This window comes from Zonotrichia leucophrys, chromosome 1A, assembly GCF_028769735.1.
Source record: "Zonotrichia leucophrys gambelii isolate GWCS_2022_RI chromosome 1A, RI_Zleu_2.0, whole genome shotgun sequence".
Taxonomy (NCBI): Eukaryota; Metazoa; Chordata; class Aves; order Passeriformes; family Passerellidae; genus Zonotrichia; species Zonotrichia leucophrys.
The window spans coordinates 26,395,146-26,412,513 of record NC_088170.1 but is presented as its reverse complement, the minus strand read 5'-3'; the positions used below and the strand labels follow the sequence as shown (position 1 = coordinate 26,412,513).

The 17,368-nt window shown below is 43.3% G+C and overlaps 1 protein-coding gene across 2 annotated transcripts; it reads left to right on the top strand.

Moving 5' to 3' along the window:
- Positions 1-646: 646 nt before the first annotated feature.
- Positions 647-17,059, top strand: E2F7 (E2F transcription factor 7). Of its 2 annotated transcripts, none has more exons than XM_064731441.1 (13): positions 647-672; positions 850-930; positions 3,345-3,620; positions 5,574-5,742; positions 8,164-8,445; positions 9,091-9,249; positions 10,297-10,434; positions 11,263-11,457; positions 12,106-12,190; positions 12,815-13,334; positions 14,238-14,505; positions 15,777-16,192; positions 16,744-17,059. In XM_064731441.1, exons 2-13 carry the CDS (start codon positions 850-852, stop codon positions 16,918-16,920), a joined length of 2,766 nt encoding a protein of 921 aa, XP_064587511.1. In that variant the 5' UTR covers positions 647-672; the 3' UTR covers positions 16,921-17,059. The 2 variants fall into 2 exon arrangements, with proteins under 2 accessions (XP_064587511.1, XP_064587504.1); XM_064731434.1 differs by having other exon boundaries at positions 14,235-14,505.
- Positions 17,060-17,368: the final 309 nt, after the last annotated feature.

Genomic DNA, 17,368 nt, shown 5'->3' with positions numbered 1-17,368 from the left:
CATAGTCTCAACAGGTACAGCTATAATCTCATCACTGCACCGCTCCACAGGCTGCCGGGATTTATTTGATTCGTTAACTTTGGACACGGCTCCCTTCCAGTTCTCCCTTTATCTGGGTATGTAATGAGGTCCCAAGGGAGGGAAACCCACAGAGCCGAGTCTCGGGGAAAAGCGAGGGCTCCAGACCGCTCCCCATGGCGTCTGCTCGCTCTACCTTCCCGGCAGCAGACTCTCTTCAGGGGATGAGGTGGAGGCCACAAGGCTGTCCGAGCTGCCCGGGCGCGGACACCGCGGCGGCGTTTCCTACGAGCCGGTGGCGGGGCGACCGAGGCGGCTCCCGCCTCTCGCTGCCTCAGCCGTCCCTCCCCGCTCCCGGGGCAGAGGGGCAGGGGCTCTCCCGGCGTTTCCCGCGCGGCCGGCGGGGCGGCGGGAAGGACGGGCGGGGGAGGGCGGCGGCGCCAAGAAAAGGAGCGAAACGGCTCCGCGCGGGCGGGAGCCCCGTCCCGCGCGCCCGCTGCCGCGCGCCGCCTGCCCGCGCGCTGATTGGCCGGCGGCGCGGCCGGGGCTCCCCGGCGGCCGCGCCTGATTGGCCGGATTGTAAAGCGATGTCTGAGGGCGCCTGGCGGGAGCGGCAGAGCCGCGCGCCCCCCGCGCGCCCCGGCCCCGGCCGAGGTGAGGGCGCGGAGCCCGCCGAGCCTCCCGCCCCCTGCCCGCCTTCCCTCCCCGCTTCCCTCCTTCCCTCCTTCCCCGGGAACGCAGCCCCGAGCAGCCGCGCTCCCCGCGCGTCCCTCCGGGGACGGCAGCGGCTCCTCTTAAGAGCCGGGCTAAAGGCGCCTTCTCGCTTTGCAGATGGAGGTGAGCGTCCTGGCGCTGCGGGACCTGGCGAGCGCCCGGCCGGGGCGGCGGGGCCGCGCCGAGGCGGCCCAGAAGGTGAGCGGGAGGGCCGGCGGCGGGTCCGGTCCGGTGCGGAGCCGCGGGCCGCTGCGGGGAGGAGAGGAAGAGGAGGGAGGGAGGGCGGCGAGAGCGGGCTCGCCGCGGAGCCCCAGCCCCCCGAGTGCAGGGCCGCCAGCCGGGGGGCTTGGGGGGAGTCGGGCTCTGGATCGCGCTTCTGCGGCTCCTGTGGGCAGCGTCTGAGGTGCTGCCCATCGGACCTGCTCTGCCCTGTGACTGTACAGCAGCATCTTACCTGTGAGCGCTTGGGCACTGGGATGGCCAGCATCACCCTTAAGGTAAAGAAATAATCCACTGTAAGAAGCCTGAGTCATGCCAGCCTTGTCAGTAAGCGAAGTGATTGCACTCTGGCACTACACAGCGGGAAACACCATTTAGCCGAGTAGAATTCACTCAAGTATCCCAATGGCTACCATGTGGTAAGGTGGAGAAGGCTCTTGTAGAGACTCATAGTTCTAAAGGTAAGAACCACCAGGTTCTTAACTTGGCACAGGAATAGTATGGCTCTGTTGATTAACAGTAGTTTGAGCGCACTCATGGATATGTCCACCATGCTTGTCTTCTGGCCTGTATTCATAAAGTGCAGTTCTCCAGTCAAGAGGCTAAGTATGGCCACTCAGCAAGGAGCAAGCTCATTGTTTCAGCAATGTCTCCTGAACTAGATGCAATTCGTGACCTGTTGTCCATGCTAAATCTGAGTCCTCCAAAATTCACATAGTTCTTGTCAGATTCCACTCCTATTGTATCAGAGATTTGTTTCAACTCCTGTTCACACACTAAGTTCATCAGGCTGGCCTTTCCTGTCCTCTACCTCGTACTTCTACCAACTACCCTTGAGATTTTGTGCAATACAGGTAGGACTTCACCGAGTGTTTGCAGCTACTGAAAAAAAAGAGGAGAGAGGGTAAAAGTGTTTCTTACCTTAGCAGGTAATTATGATAGTAGAAAATAGAAGATCTGATGGTAGGAAATAAAGATTTGAAAGGGCATAGTCATGTGCTTTTCATTGTGGTATTTGCACAAAAACATGAGGATCTGAGGTACTGAAACAGCAGGTTTCTTCAGCTGCCCTCCCTGCACTTCCATTGCCACCAGCCATAATGAACAGGAGCTTTAGGGGAAGATAGACTTTCTGCATCACTTAAGGGTTGATTCACTGCCAAACGTGAAATTGCAAGAAAATATTGAGTGTTAACACTATATGAATATATATTCTAAGAAGTACCATGACCTCTAAATTGACCCCTATTTATCACAGTGTAGCAAGTTATAACTGGCTGACTGTTAGTTGTAAAAAAAGATATGTATTTATTACATCCTTTTGGGTAATTCATAGTGCAGAAGTGTTCATCAGTGCTCAGAGCACAATGCTTTTGATGCGCCAAATTTATTTCCAGTCTGAATGCTACAAAATTGCTCCTAGTAAATGCCAGTTTCAGTTGTTGCTAAAACTTTTTTCTACTTTCTAGCTAGATGTTCCTGTTAGGATGACCTTTGGAATCACCCATTTAAATATATTTCAGCTACAGAATAATTAAATTACTCCAAGTAAAAGGCAAAACTTAAGAAAGTTCTTACGGTAGTCCAGTACAAATTAATATTTTGTTTCCAGATTTTATTCAATTTCTGAATTGGATTTCTTACAGCACAAAATAAAATACATTATATCAAGGTACCAATAATGCTTCCTTCAGTCGGTCCCTTGAAGTGAGTTCATCTATAGTGATAATTGTTGCAGATCCAAAGCTGAAATACAAAAAAAGCTTGAAGGCAGCTAGGGACTGGAAGGAATTGAGCTTCATTCAGGAAATTATCAAAATCAGCTGATGTATCAGACTTTTCCTCCTAGCAGCTCTTAGCTATAGTAAAGGAACAGTTATGGAGATTTTCTTGGTTGGCTGCACAGCAGACAGTGCAGATGCAAAACTTGCCTTGCTTGCAGATGAGGTTATGTCCCCTTTGGTTTGATATTTTGTGAGTTTGAGCTGCATCCCCAGCATGGCTTTTAACCTGGGACCTTTCAAACAGAACTCTACTTTCTTGCTAAGTGTAATGTGACCAGTGCATGATTTCAGTTTTCCTGCAATTTGGTGATTTATGTTCGTGGGCAATGCTTTCTTGCAAGAACAGTCAGGGTTTAAAAGCCTAGTAGGCCACAGGTTAGACTGATTGACCTCAGGTTCTGTATTTCAAGGCAGTATCTCAAATACACTTCCTCCAGTATAGCAGCATGTAGAATACTTTAACATTCCCAGCAAAGGCAGAAGAACTGTGCTAAATATAGCTATGAGTGCCAAGGCACAAGTCAGTAAAAATAACTTCATAAGAATCATGAAATTGATTGATGGAATGTTTTTTTCCTCTTGTGTCTAATAAAACTTTGTTTTTAATAGGAAAACATATATGATAGATCCAGGATGGCCCCAAAGACTCCCATTAAGAATGAACCTATTGATCTATCGAAGCAAAAAGGCTGCACACCAGAAAGAAACCCAATTACACCTGTTAAGATCATTGACAGACCTCAAGCTGATCCCTGGACTCCTACTGCTAACCTGAAGATTCTGGTTAGTGCTGCTAGTCCTGACATGAGGGACAGGGAAAAGAAGAAAGAGCTCTTCAGACCCATAGAAAACAGTGAGCAGAGTGACACACCTGATTCGTTACAGGTGAGACTCAGAACACAATTATCCTACATTCACTTAGGATTCAGACCTTCCTTAAGTTGCTCCTCAGATTTATTCCAACTGGTTCTTTGCTCCCTATGGAATGGTGCAGAATTGCAAGACATTCCCAGGGACTGCTGCCTACACAGCAATGTCTGAGCAGTAGGACTTCAAAAGTGAGTTACTAGAAACTGACCTGAAATCCCCTCAAGAGCCTGAATATTACTTAAAAGGACAATTAAGGAAGTAGAGCTTAAATGTTTGTTTTCCCCAACTGAAGTACTTTTGAACCACATTAGAAAGAAAAATACCAGATCTGTTTTGAACAAGCATCCTTTTCAGAAATAAATTTGACAGTAAGAGAATATACTCTCCAAATCTTAGGCCCCATCTGCAACTGTCCTGCAAAGTGGTCTGCCAAAACCCTTTATTCCCACTTCCCCCCCAGCTCCCAAACTAGTGGTCAGAAAGCAAGGTCAGGCATTAAAATTTCTACTTCACAAGACTTAAGCGATGCAGGGATTGATTCCTGTCCTCACTTCATGAAGTCTGTCCCTAGAGAGAATGACATCAGAATGTAGGAATCATCATTGCAGTTTTCTTCCTTCGTGCTTTTTTTTTTTTTTTTGTTCCACTGCTGCTTTTCCTCTCCTGCTTTATTTCTTGTAGGCTATCCTTCCCTGTTGATTTCAACTGCAAGACAATAGTTCTGGGTCCTCCTAATGAGAAGCATCATTTCATAGGTACAGATCACTCTGGAAGTGTAGTTTTTACAGCTACTGTAGTAGCAACAGTAGTGTAAAAAATTCTGCAGCTTTCATGGTCATAACAAAGCAAACGGTTCCCTAGAGATTATTCCTAACATAGTGTCCAGTAGGTAAAAAATAGTTGATGTTTAAGGTTAGTTCATTTTACTACTCCAAGCCTGCTAAGATCACACAGCATTTTTGGAGTGGCTACTATAAAGAGTTCAATTATTTTCTAGTTTATTTTATTTCATTTAATGATCTTCTATACTTAGAAGGGTAACATACAAAAGAAGGAAAAGTTTTAGAGTAAGAATACTGCTATTTCCTTACCACATAAAACTCAGTTCTCTCAGAGCACCAGCCTGCCACAAGGTAACTTACTTGCAATTAGCTAAAGGCAGTTTAAGATCCCATAAGCTAGCAAACACAGGTTTCCACAGCTACCACCACCTTCAGCTTTTCTTGGCCAGAGGGGAAGACTTCTTTTCCCTTTTATAACACAGAAGATAACCCTAGAGTTACGAGTGCAAAATAATCCTCCATCATTCTTGTTTTGTGATAGACATGCCTCTTCCTACATTCTTGCCACCATGGTTTTGCTGGTTTCTATTTTTACCCATTGCAGGGTAAGAAAGACTGCAGTCAGACCATCCTACAGAATTACTTAAGCTAACATCTTGACTAAGTTTAAGGTTCAAAGACTGAGTAGCACCTGTTATAGCTTCTGAGGAAAGTGCCCCCACCCCATCCCCAATCACCAGTTTCTTAAAGTGATAGTGTCACTGTAAAAGTCAGTGAACAGAGGTATTGCAGGAACTTCTTGATGGCTTCTGCATCTCCTTTTTTATTAGATCCAGAAGTATTTGAGAGCATATTCTTCCTTCTTTCCAAAAGAAATACTCTTTCCAAGTATTTTCTTGCCGTCTACTAGTCTTGGGTGTTGATCTTACTGTTTTTTTCCTTATGCACGACCACTATTTTATGATTGCACAGATAAGAATTTTTCTGTAGCTATCTTGTGTGATGAAATAAGAAGAGCTTGCAGTTGTGTTATTCGAGTGCTGTGTGCTTTCAAGGAGTCCATGTTTTTATTTTTTAATTAGAAAATCTGATCTTAAATATTGATAACATCTGAAATAAGCCTCACTTTACTATGTCTTGCTTTTAAAATCTCTGCACTAAAGGGTTAACATTTATTTTTTAACAGTATGATATAGTAGATGACAGCACGGTTGATGAATTTGAAAAGCAGAGGCCCAGCAGAAAACAGAAAAGCTTAGGACTCTTGTGCCAAAAGTTTCTAGCTCGCTATCCAAATTATCCATTGTCAACAGAGAAAACTACCATTTCTTTGGATGAAGTGGCTTCAATTCTTGGTATGTATACCTGTGAAACTGGGGTAACTGATCACCTGGGGTAACCTAACAGGTGGGCCTTCCAAAGATCATATTCTAACAGAGTACTGTCAAGATCTGCCTTTCCCAGGGTCTGGATGCTCTTCTAATCATACTAATCAAGAGTTGGAAATGCCTGATATTCTTCAGTGTCTTTGTTGTTTGGTAGCACTACCATTTTGAAATCTGCTTTCTGACTTTCTGCACTTTTTGCTAGACAGATCTTGCTTCCAGCTGTTTACCAACTCTGTTACTTAAATATTCAATTCATTAAATACTGAAGGAAGTAGGATTTACAAACCCTCTGAAGGAGGATTTGTAGACCACAAATTTCATCAAAATGAAACATTTGGGGAAACAATTGCAAACTGGCATGCATTGAAGAGAAGTTGTGTTTACTCCTTGATTTCTGAACAGGTTTGACATTGTATCTTTCAAGATCACATGGTTCATCAAGGTTACCTTACCTTTCAATATCACCTTGTGATGGGAAGGTGCTAGGAGAACTGCAAGAAGGTGCTAGGAGAACTGCAAGAATACCATGAGAAAATGTCTTGTTTTAAGTAGTTCATTTGCTGGTTCTGCTGTTAGGTTTGGTTTTAATTGAAAGATTAAAGAACTATCTGCAAGAAATAATAAAACTTGGGAGAGAGGACTCAGACAGGACACATTAATAGCAAAAATGTCTGAGTCCTTGGAGAGGTTGTTTCTTAGCTAGGAAGGGCTTTACAAAATTGGACTTAAACTAAATAAATCTTATATCTACATTTAAAACTCAGGTATCAACAAAAAAGATGTAGCCAAAATGAAATTTGTCTGTTTTAGGAAGAAAAGGAACAGGAGAATGATGTCTTCTGTAAATCTGTTAAGAAAGGCCTCGAAATACCCATTTATTTGCTTTGGTATAGTGAATTGGAAACAGGATAGAATACAGATTAGGTAAATAGATAAATTATTTTTAAATTAGATTCTACAGTTACTTCTTTATGTGCTTGCATGAGATGCTCAGGCTCCAGCCTTGTACAGCTGAACATGAATAGTGCTTTATTCTGTGTTGGGAGTGGCATTAACTTGCTTTCCTAAATAACAGAAACTTTCTTCTAAAAGTTAATGTTGGAAATTTTACCTCTCAGAAAGGGGAAGTTTTGGTTGTCCTTCTTCCCTTGGTTTTCCCTTCCTTGCTTGTGTTCATTTGCTTCAGTGACCACGAAATTACCCCCTGCTGATGTTGCTGCTCTCAATGTAACAAATGATGTCCATGATACAGCTTTTGCTACAAATGTATATTGCTTTGTTCACTGGAGAGATGTGGAAGGCCGCAAAGGGGGCTGTGCTGCTGGTGCCTGACAGATACCAGGATATGTGTAACACTCTTGTTTTTCTGAATTGTATTTTGTTCCAAATTCTTCACACACTTGCAAATGCTTGTGGATTGTTTCACCCAATATGTGTTTTAAGTTGGTAAGTATTATGCCTAGTCTTCAAATGGGTAAACAGGTACATTACGGCCTTGCCTCCCACAGGGAGGTTTTCAAAACCTTTCACCCTAACTAGCACTTATTCCACTCAGCTGATGTTAACTGTTAGAAGATTTTTGGTGCAGATGCTGCCACCAGCATATAGTACATTGTGCTACATATAAGAGCCAGGCTTCAAACAGCACTGGACACAAGCTCACAAGGACAGTGAGCATTGCCGCCAACCAGTTCATATTCAGTCCCCAACCTTGCTCATATCAGTCAGGCTGAACTCAATATTGGACATATTTCATAAATTTCCTATAGGACTAGACTCAGCCAGCACTGATAATTTGTTTCTGTTGTGTTTGGGAGCAGTAGGTCTCATTCTACAGCACTCTGCTCCTTGTGAAGCTGTGATGCCCCTTTACTTGGTACTTGCTTAGCAAGTAAAAGTAATTGTGTCACTGTAAATGAAAGTGGAGGACTGCACTCCCTCTGGTTCCAGTATGAGGGTCTTTTATCTCTATGCTGTGACAGACCCTTTTCTGCCCTGTTACACACAGGCTTGTGTACAGGTGTGTGTCTGCGTGTTGAAGCTGTCTGTAAGGAAGGGCCAAAGTGCTCTGAATACCCTGAGGCAGTTTAGATAGGTCTGAGTGAATGGGGCTGGCAGACTGCAATCAGTTCTAAACACAGTGTGGGTGCTTTGAGCTGAAGCCGTGGCTGGGCTGGAAGTTATGAAAGCGGACAAGGAGCAGCACACCATGAAGCTGGCCATGCATAGGGCAGATTTTCAGTGTCCAAATACAGATGTAGCTAATAGAATGAGTCCATGTGAACACTGAAAATGTCTATTAGAGAACAACCTGTTCTCTGTTTGCTTCTACTGAACTAAGATGAGCATCTCTGTCTCTTTTATCTGCTCCCCCCACTTCCCAAATAGGAGTTGAGCGGAGACGAATTTACGATATTGTGAACGTCCTGGAGTCCTTGCAGTTGGTCAGTCGTGTGGCCAAGAACCAATACTGCTGGCATGGCCGGCACAACCTCAGCCAAACTCTGAAAATGCTTCAGGAGGCAGGAGAGCTGCAGTATGGAGAGTTAATGACCTCCCAGCACAAGGAGCAGGACTTAGAGTACAAATTTGGAGAACAGAAAAAGGAAACTATTCCAGATTCTCAAGACAGACCATTACTGGACTTTTCAGAACAGGATTGCACCTCTGGTAGGATGATTACTAAATGTGTGATGATACACAGACACAAAGTCTTTTTCTCCAGTTTACTATGTCACTTTTCCCCTTGCTTTGCCTTTAAATTAAATAATAAAAAGTTCTCCTTTGCAAAAAGGTGCTGAATTCACCATGGAAGGTACAGAATTCTTCCTTCTATTCTGTCCCTAACATAGGTCTCAAGACAGATGTTTCTGTCTGTCCTACAGACTGGCAGGAAGTTCTGCTGAACAATCCAGTTTTTTCTCCACCTGTATCTGACAGTAAATGCTTTATCCTGTCAGAAAGAATCATCTTCATTTGTCCTCTCTTTGCATGCTGCCCACATAACACGTGATGGTTTTCAGTTACAAAGTCCATTAGAGTCACAAAATTACAGTGGCACAAACTGTGTAACATAACATAGAATCAGCTTCGGAATTTCACTTTCTAAAAGCTATTTCTGCAAGTCTGAATTTTTCTTGTCCTTTGAAGAGAGACTCCTGTCTGCATTAATCAGTTATTTGCTGCCTTTGAATTAATTTCTGCTTTCTGGCAAGGAAATACTTTACTTATATGTGTGTGAGAAACCTTCTTACTAGCTTTCTGGCTGTGATGGATGGCATATGCTAAGAGCCTTGGGTATTATTTGTAACACAGCATCTGCGAACAGCAGAAAGGACAAGTCATTGCGGATTATGAGCCAAAAGTTTGTCATGCTGTTCCTTGTCTCCGAGACCAAGATAGTCACTCTGGACATCGCAGCAAAGATACTGATAGAAGAAACCCAGGATACAGTGGACCACAGCAAATTTAAAAGTAAGATGGCTACTGAGAGGCAAATCAATCAGTCAGTGAGTAAAGAAAACAGGGCATGTTTGGTCTGACAGCAAACAGACACTAGTACGTAACAGCAAAAGCAATTTGTGCATCTTTTCCTGGAATATGTTCTGGGTTTTTTTTCATTGCACATGCATATTTGTGAAAACAGAGCTTGGTGTGGAGAAGAGTCACTTTGACAATTATCTCCCAAGTTCAGCTTCAGAATAAAGAAGAAAATTCATTGTTGTTGATTTTTTTTATACTTAAACCCTGTTTCCTGTACTGCTCTGAATGATGTTTCAGAACTGAAGCACATTGATTAATTTAATGGAATTAATTTTCTCTCTGGAGAAATATGTTCCTTCTCCTTTTTGCCCCAGAAATCTTTTACAGCTGGATGGCAGGGTTTGCTTTCAGTTAGTGAGGATTAGTACTTCAATCCCTTGGATAACATGGGAAAACTTAGCATTAGTAAATAAATCTTCTGAGATAAAGACTTTAAAGACTTAAAAGTGCTTTTAAAGTACAGTACTTGCACTTCAGTCTTGAAATTCTATCCCAAGTATAAGAAGAAATGTGAGGAGTTTAGCTGGAAAATATGTAGATATCATAGTCAGCTCAAAGATGTTATTTACTAGAGTCACAGAGATTTTCTGAGCGTGTTACATTTTTAGAAATTATAAATATGTGTCTTCTTGTGTTCAGCTGTGCACTCTTGTGCCGCTTTCCGCCAGCTTCTCTTTACCCGTGTGGAGGTAGCTGCCTTTTCTGGGCAAGTTGCTGTAATCACTCCCTAACCTATATCCATCCAAATGAGGTAGACATGTTTAAACCTGAGCAGCTAAGCTATGAAGTAGCAGTGACAATCAGGTGGGAGCTGGCATGGCAGACTTCATGGAAGGTGGCCCAGGTCCATCCCAATTTGATTTGCCCACCTCATCTATGAAAGCTGTGGTGATAGTCTGGAATGAAATTCTCACATGAATATGTCCTGTGTGCATTGTAAACCTGACTCTCTTATTTGCTCCTGCCCTCTTTTGTTAGCAAAGGTACGAAGACTGTATGATATTGCCAACGTTCTCACCAGCCTAGGCTTGATCAAGAAAGTCCACGTCACTGAGGAGCGAGGACGCAAACCAGCTTTCAAGTGGATTGGGCCTGTGGAATTCCCTGAAAAAACTGGTAACTTGTGTAGCTTGCATTTATTTTCTTTTTGCTCTGACTGTCCCTTCCCAAGTGGTAAAAGGTTGTTTTCTGTGTGTAAAGAATGGCTCAGCATTCAATGCGTGCCCTGCGATTATTAATTGCTGCCAGCTCAACATTTGCCCTTGTTAGACTTTGCACCCAAGATCTGGGTCTGTGGAGGGGTGTTACAGGATACTGTGTCTTGTAGGTATTTTTACACTGACTTAGATAACGGTATGCATAACAGTGTGAATTGTAGAGCAACAGCAGATAGCACTGACATCTTCAAATCTGGGTCCACAGCTGTTCTGGATTGCAAAATTTTGGTAATTCCTTAATAATTATTCAGTGCATTATTTTCTTTGTAAGAGGCCTTAACAAAGTACAGCAGGGCTGTTTCTTGCATATGGCCCCTTCTACCAAAGCTTTGTCTGCTAAGAACAAGGTGGTGGGATAGCACATCTCTGTAAGATGATGTTCCTTGGCTAGAAGCCAGAGCAAAGGGAAGCCCTTTGGCTTTGATATTTGCATCGGTACAGTGCCAGGAACAAGTAAAATGAAAGATAATGTAAATACTATCTTAGTACACTTTCTCCTCCTGGCTAGCACACTGGAGTTTAGCTGCTGCTGTAGCTGCTATGGATTGGATAGGAAGGAAGCCCTTACCTTGTCTGCTGGTGCTTACTGAGTTCTAGGTTTGTTGTGGGGTTTGAGATAATGTAGAGGTTGCCTCTTCCCTTAACACCAAGTTTGGTAATACGGCAGAAGCATAAATGATGAGCTGTGTTACCTGAAGGACTGTTGTACAATATTATGTCCCTACAGATGAGCTGAGAGGACATAGCTCAACATCAGATCCTCTGCCAGAGACACAGAGAGGAGCCTGTGCCCGGTACCAGACCAGTGCTACTGGAAAGCAAAGGTTTACACGTCACTCTTCATTTAGCCATGCACAGACTTGTGAAGCAACCAGAAGGAAAGTCAGTTCTGAGCCTAACAGCCCACATCAAGAGAGGCAAGGTAACTACTAATGAAGCATGTTCTTTTCTATCCCACTGGACCTGCCCAAATGAGGGCATGCACCAATTTAAGGCACTTGATTGAGTGAATCAGCATAATTAAATATGTGAACTATTCCTGGGAGGTACCTATATTTCTACTGTGCACATGGTAATGAAACTTCTGGTTTAGAGCCTCCAGTCAAATGCCTAAAGTTGCATGAGGTGGATTTGGGCCATAACTGCAATTGAATCTGCAGTTTGTTTTCTACAGGTAAATATTTCTGTTCTGTACTAACAGCAACTATACTATAATTTCTTCTGTGTAACTTGATTAAGAAAAAATTTTTAGCCACAAAATGCTTGCTTTATTTTATGGTTCCTAACATAGTGAAATTTATTGTAACAATCTAATGGATAGTTGTTAAAAAAGATAAAGTAATTACAGGGCTTTTCACAGTTCCCTCTTATAGGAAATAATGATGTTGAACATGTCTCCAGTGGGACTGAGAGTTCTGAGTGTCTTGCAGGTTCTGGCTCTAGGTGATTAGTGGATGTTATAAAAATGTGTCAGGACTGAAAAATGATAGCAATTATTTTATATGGCCATTATCAAAATATGTTTGGTAAACCTGTCTGTGATTAATTGAATTCCTCTTTGTTCTTTCAGCCGGTGTTGTGAATTCAGATGAAAATTGTTCCAAAATGATAAATCTAGCAGCTGTCTGCAGGCAGAAAATAGAGGAAGATACTGGGTAGGTTGGTCTTAGCGGTTGTCCAGTTAGAGCTTTGTGCTCGTCATGTTTAGTTTAAGGATAGATTCCATTGATGAGACTGAGATATAAAAATTGCCATAAAGTCTTGTTATTACAATTTTAATATTTTAATATTGCTTGATATCAGCATGGCTTTTTGTTTTTTTCCCATGGTCATTTTACAGCCATCTGTACTTGTACCACTGTTGGTGTTTTGCTTCAGTAGTTCTTTCTGTTGCGTGTGTTTATGTAGGTCATTGCTGCATCCTTTGACCTATTATCTGGGTAGGCTGAGAAAATTATGATTCTGTGGAAGGGCATCTCTGTCTTCTCTAACCTATTCCATTGAATTCATTTGTGAATGACTGACTAGTCAAGTGAAGCCAAAAGCATTATTGGTCCATCAGAAACCTGAGAGCTCTGCCTCTGTGTTACTAGAAATGATAAAAAGTGACCCTTCTTGTAAACTGTGTAAAAGTTGTTGTTTGGGGGTTGAATTTTTCCACATTTATGTCCAAATATATATCTCTTTGCTTCGAAGGATAAAATAGGTGTTTAATTTTGGAATAAATATTTTTCCTTTTTTCATTACTATTTGGGGTTTTTTTTTTGTTTGTTTTTCAGGAATAAAGCTTGTGACACCGAAACGATACTAAACTCAGCAAAGAACTCCAACATAAGTTTACCTTTCTCCCTTCTTCCGGTTCCTGGGGACTCTGATTTTTGTGTTAACCCTTTGCCTCAGGCAGTATTCCCTGTGGTTCAGGCAGATGTGCCAAGCTTCTCACTACCAAATGGTATAAGCAGCCAGGCTTCACACCCTTCCACACCAGCAGCCTCCAAAACAGAAAATGGAAAACCTACCCTGGTCCCCAACCAACCCTTCCTGTGCTTCCCATCTTCATCCCTTTTTATGTTGTGTGGTGGTCTTCAGGACAATACCGTGAGCGAGCCCCTGCCTGCTGCAGGAGACCTGGCAAACAGGAGTGCAGAAGCTCAGGCTGCTGCACCTCCCACTGCCTGCCAAAAGCGCAGCTCCCACAAGTGCTCATCGCCCTCTGCACCTGCAGATGATGAAGAGCCAGCTGCCAAAAAGCAGGCGTTGGAGCACAGTGATCTGCCCCTCTCACTTGTAGTACCCAAGGTAAAGTGAGTTTCATTATCACTTAGGCTTTCTCATAGCAAGGAAAGACTTTTGCCTAAGACAGTGTTTTCAGAAGGGAAAATTCAGTGCAGTGCTCTTGAGAGATAAACATGCTGCCTCCCACATGTTCATAAACTTGCAAGTGGGCTGTGTCAGGAAGTATGAGCACTAACTGGGAGATGTTTTCACACCACCAGGGGAAAATAGATTTGGGTAGCTTTGCATAGTGATGTGATGCTCAGCTGTTCTTTGGAATTAGTGTCCTGATTATTTTCTGCAGCAAAACAATTGGTCAGAGGGGAAGAAATCAATATAGTTATTACTTCTCATCTTCATCTGTTAGCTTGAGCTTTCTCAGACAGCAGCAGCATTGCTTACTCTACTGAGCTACAGCAAATGTGATTTGTTCTTTCCCCCTACTCTCCAGCCTGAGTACCACTCTCTGAGGCCCAGTGTTGCCCACAGCAGGCTGGTGAAAGAAAGATAATGATGATGAAGGTGATGTGCAGTTATCTCAGAATTCTCTTAAATACTGAAAGTAGGGGTCAAGCACAACATCATGTCATATAAGCCATTTGAATATTGAATATAAAACATTTGATCAAGTGTTTTTCCTTATCAATAAAAAAGTAGTCCCAGAGGTCAGGTATTTCTTATGTAGTGTATCCAAGTACTGAATGTGAACTGCAGCAAACAGCACAGGGTTTAGGCGTCGCTAATATGACTCTTCAAATCCCCAAACAAAAATCTTAACTTGGTGATTTGCTAATCAGGTTTGTGCTGCTCCTTTGCACAGATGCATGAGGAAGGTTCATGAGAGGTATTGCACTGTTTTATTTCAGTTTGGAAATAAATGGAAGTAAATGGAAGTCTTCATTTCCGTTTTTGTTTTTTGCTTAGAAGCCGCCTGAGTCACCCAAGGCAGAACCTTCCCCAGGAAGTGGCTGTTCAGCTGCTGTACATCTAGAAACAAATCGTCTTGGACTTGCAAGTCCTGCTGCTCCAGAGGAGGCAAAGAAGGAGTCCACTAAGCCTTTAGATCGTCAGGAGCATGAAAAACAATCCCAGAACAAAGACCCTGATGAACCCCCTCCAGGAAATGAGCACATCTCTAAAGAAAATGCCAATCAGCCTTTCCAACCACAGTATCTTTATGTTCAGCCTACTGCTGGTAAGGACAGCCATGAGACCTAGAGGCACCCAAGCCTCTGTATCTGTTCACTGAGCAAATACTGAGTCCTACAAATAGGTGAATATTTAGCATAAAAAATCCTGACAGCAGTTCTCTGTAGTAGTTTAGTAACTCTGAAATCTCTTTACTCAATCTGAACTATTGCGCGTCTGAAAAGAGACATTTTTCTGAGGTTCCCAAACATGAATAGCATTGAACAATGTGGGGTTTGCATGCCTGAATTATGTGCAAAAGACAGTTATGAATTATGAATTGTGTACAAAAAAGACAGTTATCCAACATTCAAAAGTCAACAAAAGTCAAAGGAGCTGGAAGTCTAGATTTGGCAGAAAGCTGACCAATATAGAACAGCAGCATCCCCTGAGTGTATGAATTTCATCATCTTCAGACCTTGTACTGTCTTGTATCATGCATTATCAGTGTAACTCCTGAAACCCAAGGCACTGGGAATGTAGCCAGCCCTGCTTGTATGACACTGTGGGGATCTAGAGGAAGCAGCTGCAAGTACTGCAATGGGATTTCGTGTCCACCATGTTTTGTGCCTGTGTTCGTGTGCAGTGGATGACTGCTTTGTAGGAACAGAATGTGTGGCAGATTTGCCTGACTACTGCTTTAGTCTTTGATTCACTTGTGACACGGAGTGGGGTCTATGTCATTTCACTGAGGTTGGAGATACTCAGTTTAAAAATGCTGATCCTGGTGTTTTGGAAGGTCAGACAAACTGGGAGCCAGAGCAGCTTCTGCTTCAACACAGTAGTTCAGCTGTTCTCAGCAAAATTAATGCCTCTATGACATATCCTTGTGGGTGTCTCCCATTTGTTGGGTTTGGTTTGTCTGGCTTTTTTTTTTCCTCATAAAAAGTAATGTCTATGTTTTCATATAGCAGAGGATGATTCCAGTTAGTGGAGAAAAAGAGTTTGTTTAGCCAGGATGTTGCTTGTAATCAAAATTAGAAGCAGAAAACACCAAGGGGTGTGGTTGGTACTTCATATGACCAAAGTAAAGATGCATGTACAGTGAATAGACAATTAGGGGGGGAAATGGAGGCAAATAAGGAAAGGGAACTGGACAGCAGAGTTAGGGGATTGTGACACTTTTCTTCCTTATTTTTTATTGTTTTGTCATAGTTTACTTCCTTGGCAGACTTTTCTCTAATGTCACATACTTTTCCTACTGTAGATGAAGTTACAATAGTTTAATTCCCTTTTTCAAGATTATTAATGCTTTGGTTTTTTCTCTCTTTGGTTTAGGATTAGGCAGTTTTAATTTTCTCTTCTCTGCAAACCAAGCCCCTGGTGCCATCAGCCTGGCTGCAAACCAGTTGCCTTCTCTAAGTGTACCCTGTGTCATGGTGCCATCAGCAGCCTTGGCTTCCTTCCCTCTTGTCTGTTCTCCCTCGTTCACCAGCCCTCTTTCCTCGGTTCCTGATGGCTCCTTCTCAGCTGCTGCCTCCACGAGTTTCAGTGTGGCATCCCCCACCCCTGTGTTCATAAGCACCACGGCCGTTGTCACCCCCAAGGTCTCACCTGCCCCTTCGGTGGATCCACAGCAGCCGGCTCACCCCGCTCTGCACCTGAGTCCTGTGCTCACAAGATCCTGCAGTGCTGTTAAGCTGGACTCCCCTGTGTGTGTGGGACACCCGGTGACCCTTCTGAAGCTGCAGCAGGTAAGGGGGAAAGGTGGGCGGGAGTGGTGATGAAGGAGCTGTGCAAGGTGCCTGATGGCACATGTGTCACAGGCTGGTGCCTCTGTCAGTGCCCGGTTGGCACGCTGAGAGCTGCTGTCTTCCACTGAGCTTGTGTGTGTCCATCTTAGGGGTGGCACAGGATATGGGACACTGTTGAAGTCATAGCCCAGCATAGCACATTTAGTCCTGAACAGTGAAGTGGTTTTATGACTTACAGAAATTCTAAAGTCCCCCAAGCAATCTAAGAGTTTTCCCCCCATCTGTCATTATGTGTTATGCTATGGCTACAGAGAAACATTAGGAGGACAGGAGGGTTGTGTCAGAATTCTGGAATCAGCTGGTTGCAGCACTTTTCAGGTGGTGGTATCCTGGATTATCCCCTCAACCCTGTTCTGACCTCTCTTCACTATGTAATGGAAAAGGGTACAGGGATTAATGTCTTCCAGCAGTCGTCTGTTTGCCTGCTTATGTGTAGACCTTGAGAGAACTCTACTGAATCACTTTGGGGTTTTGTTTTTTTTCACAAATAGCCTTCATCAACTCCTCTCACTCCCAAGAGTATTCGTCCTGCACATCATGAGGCATTTTTCAAAACTCCTGGAAGTCTTGGAGACCCTGTGGCATGGAAGAAAAATGAAGGCAGCCAGACCAGAAGTGCCAGCTCTGTGCAGAGGAGACTGGAAATCTCCAGTACCAGCCCTGACTAATTCCGCTCTTTGCAGGAGGTGGGCAGATTGTCCTCGGACCATGTAACAATTACAAGAGACCAAGCTCTTACCTGGCAAGAGGAGCATGTTAAAATGTCACCCCTTTTGGCATGCTTCCCCACTATGCATTCACCCACTGATTCTGTTAGCCATCTTCTTCAAAGTCACCCTTGGTACAGAAATCCTTTTAATGAATTGATCCTTCAGTACTGATTTGAATCCAGATTCTGTGCTTCACACAGCCTTGTGGGCATCAAATTGTAATTGTGATTTTAATTTGGAAAACTCTGTTTCTGTGAGGAGATGCAAACATATTATTTTGGAGTCCCCAGGGGTTCTTTATTCATGGTTTAAATGAGATGTCTAGCACTTATCTGGGGTAAGCATTTCATTTGCATGTACTCTACTTACCCTGAGTAAATCTGTGGTAAAAATTATAAACTCTTGC

Excerpts from the sequence above, each read along its gene's own strand:
- E2F7 (XM_064731434.1), top strand. The coding sequence starts at position 850 with ATGGAGGTGAGCGTCCTGGCGCTGCGGGACCTGGCGAGCGCCCGGCCG. Across the intron at positions 12,191-12,814 it reads AAAATAGAGGAAGATACTGG|GAATAAAGCTTGTGACACCG; the intron begins GTAGGTTGGTCT and ends TTTGTTTTTCAG. Across the intron at positions 13,335-14,234 it reads TCTCACTTGTAGTACCCAAG|AAGCCGCCTGAGTCACCCAA; the intron begins GTAAAGTGAGTT and ends TTTTTTGCTTAG.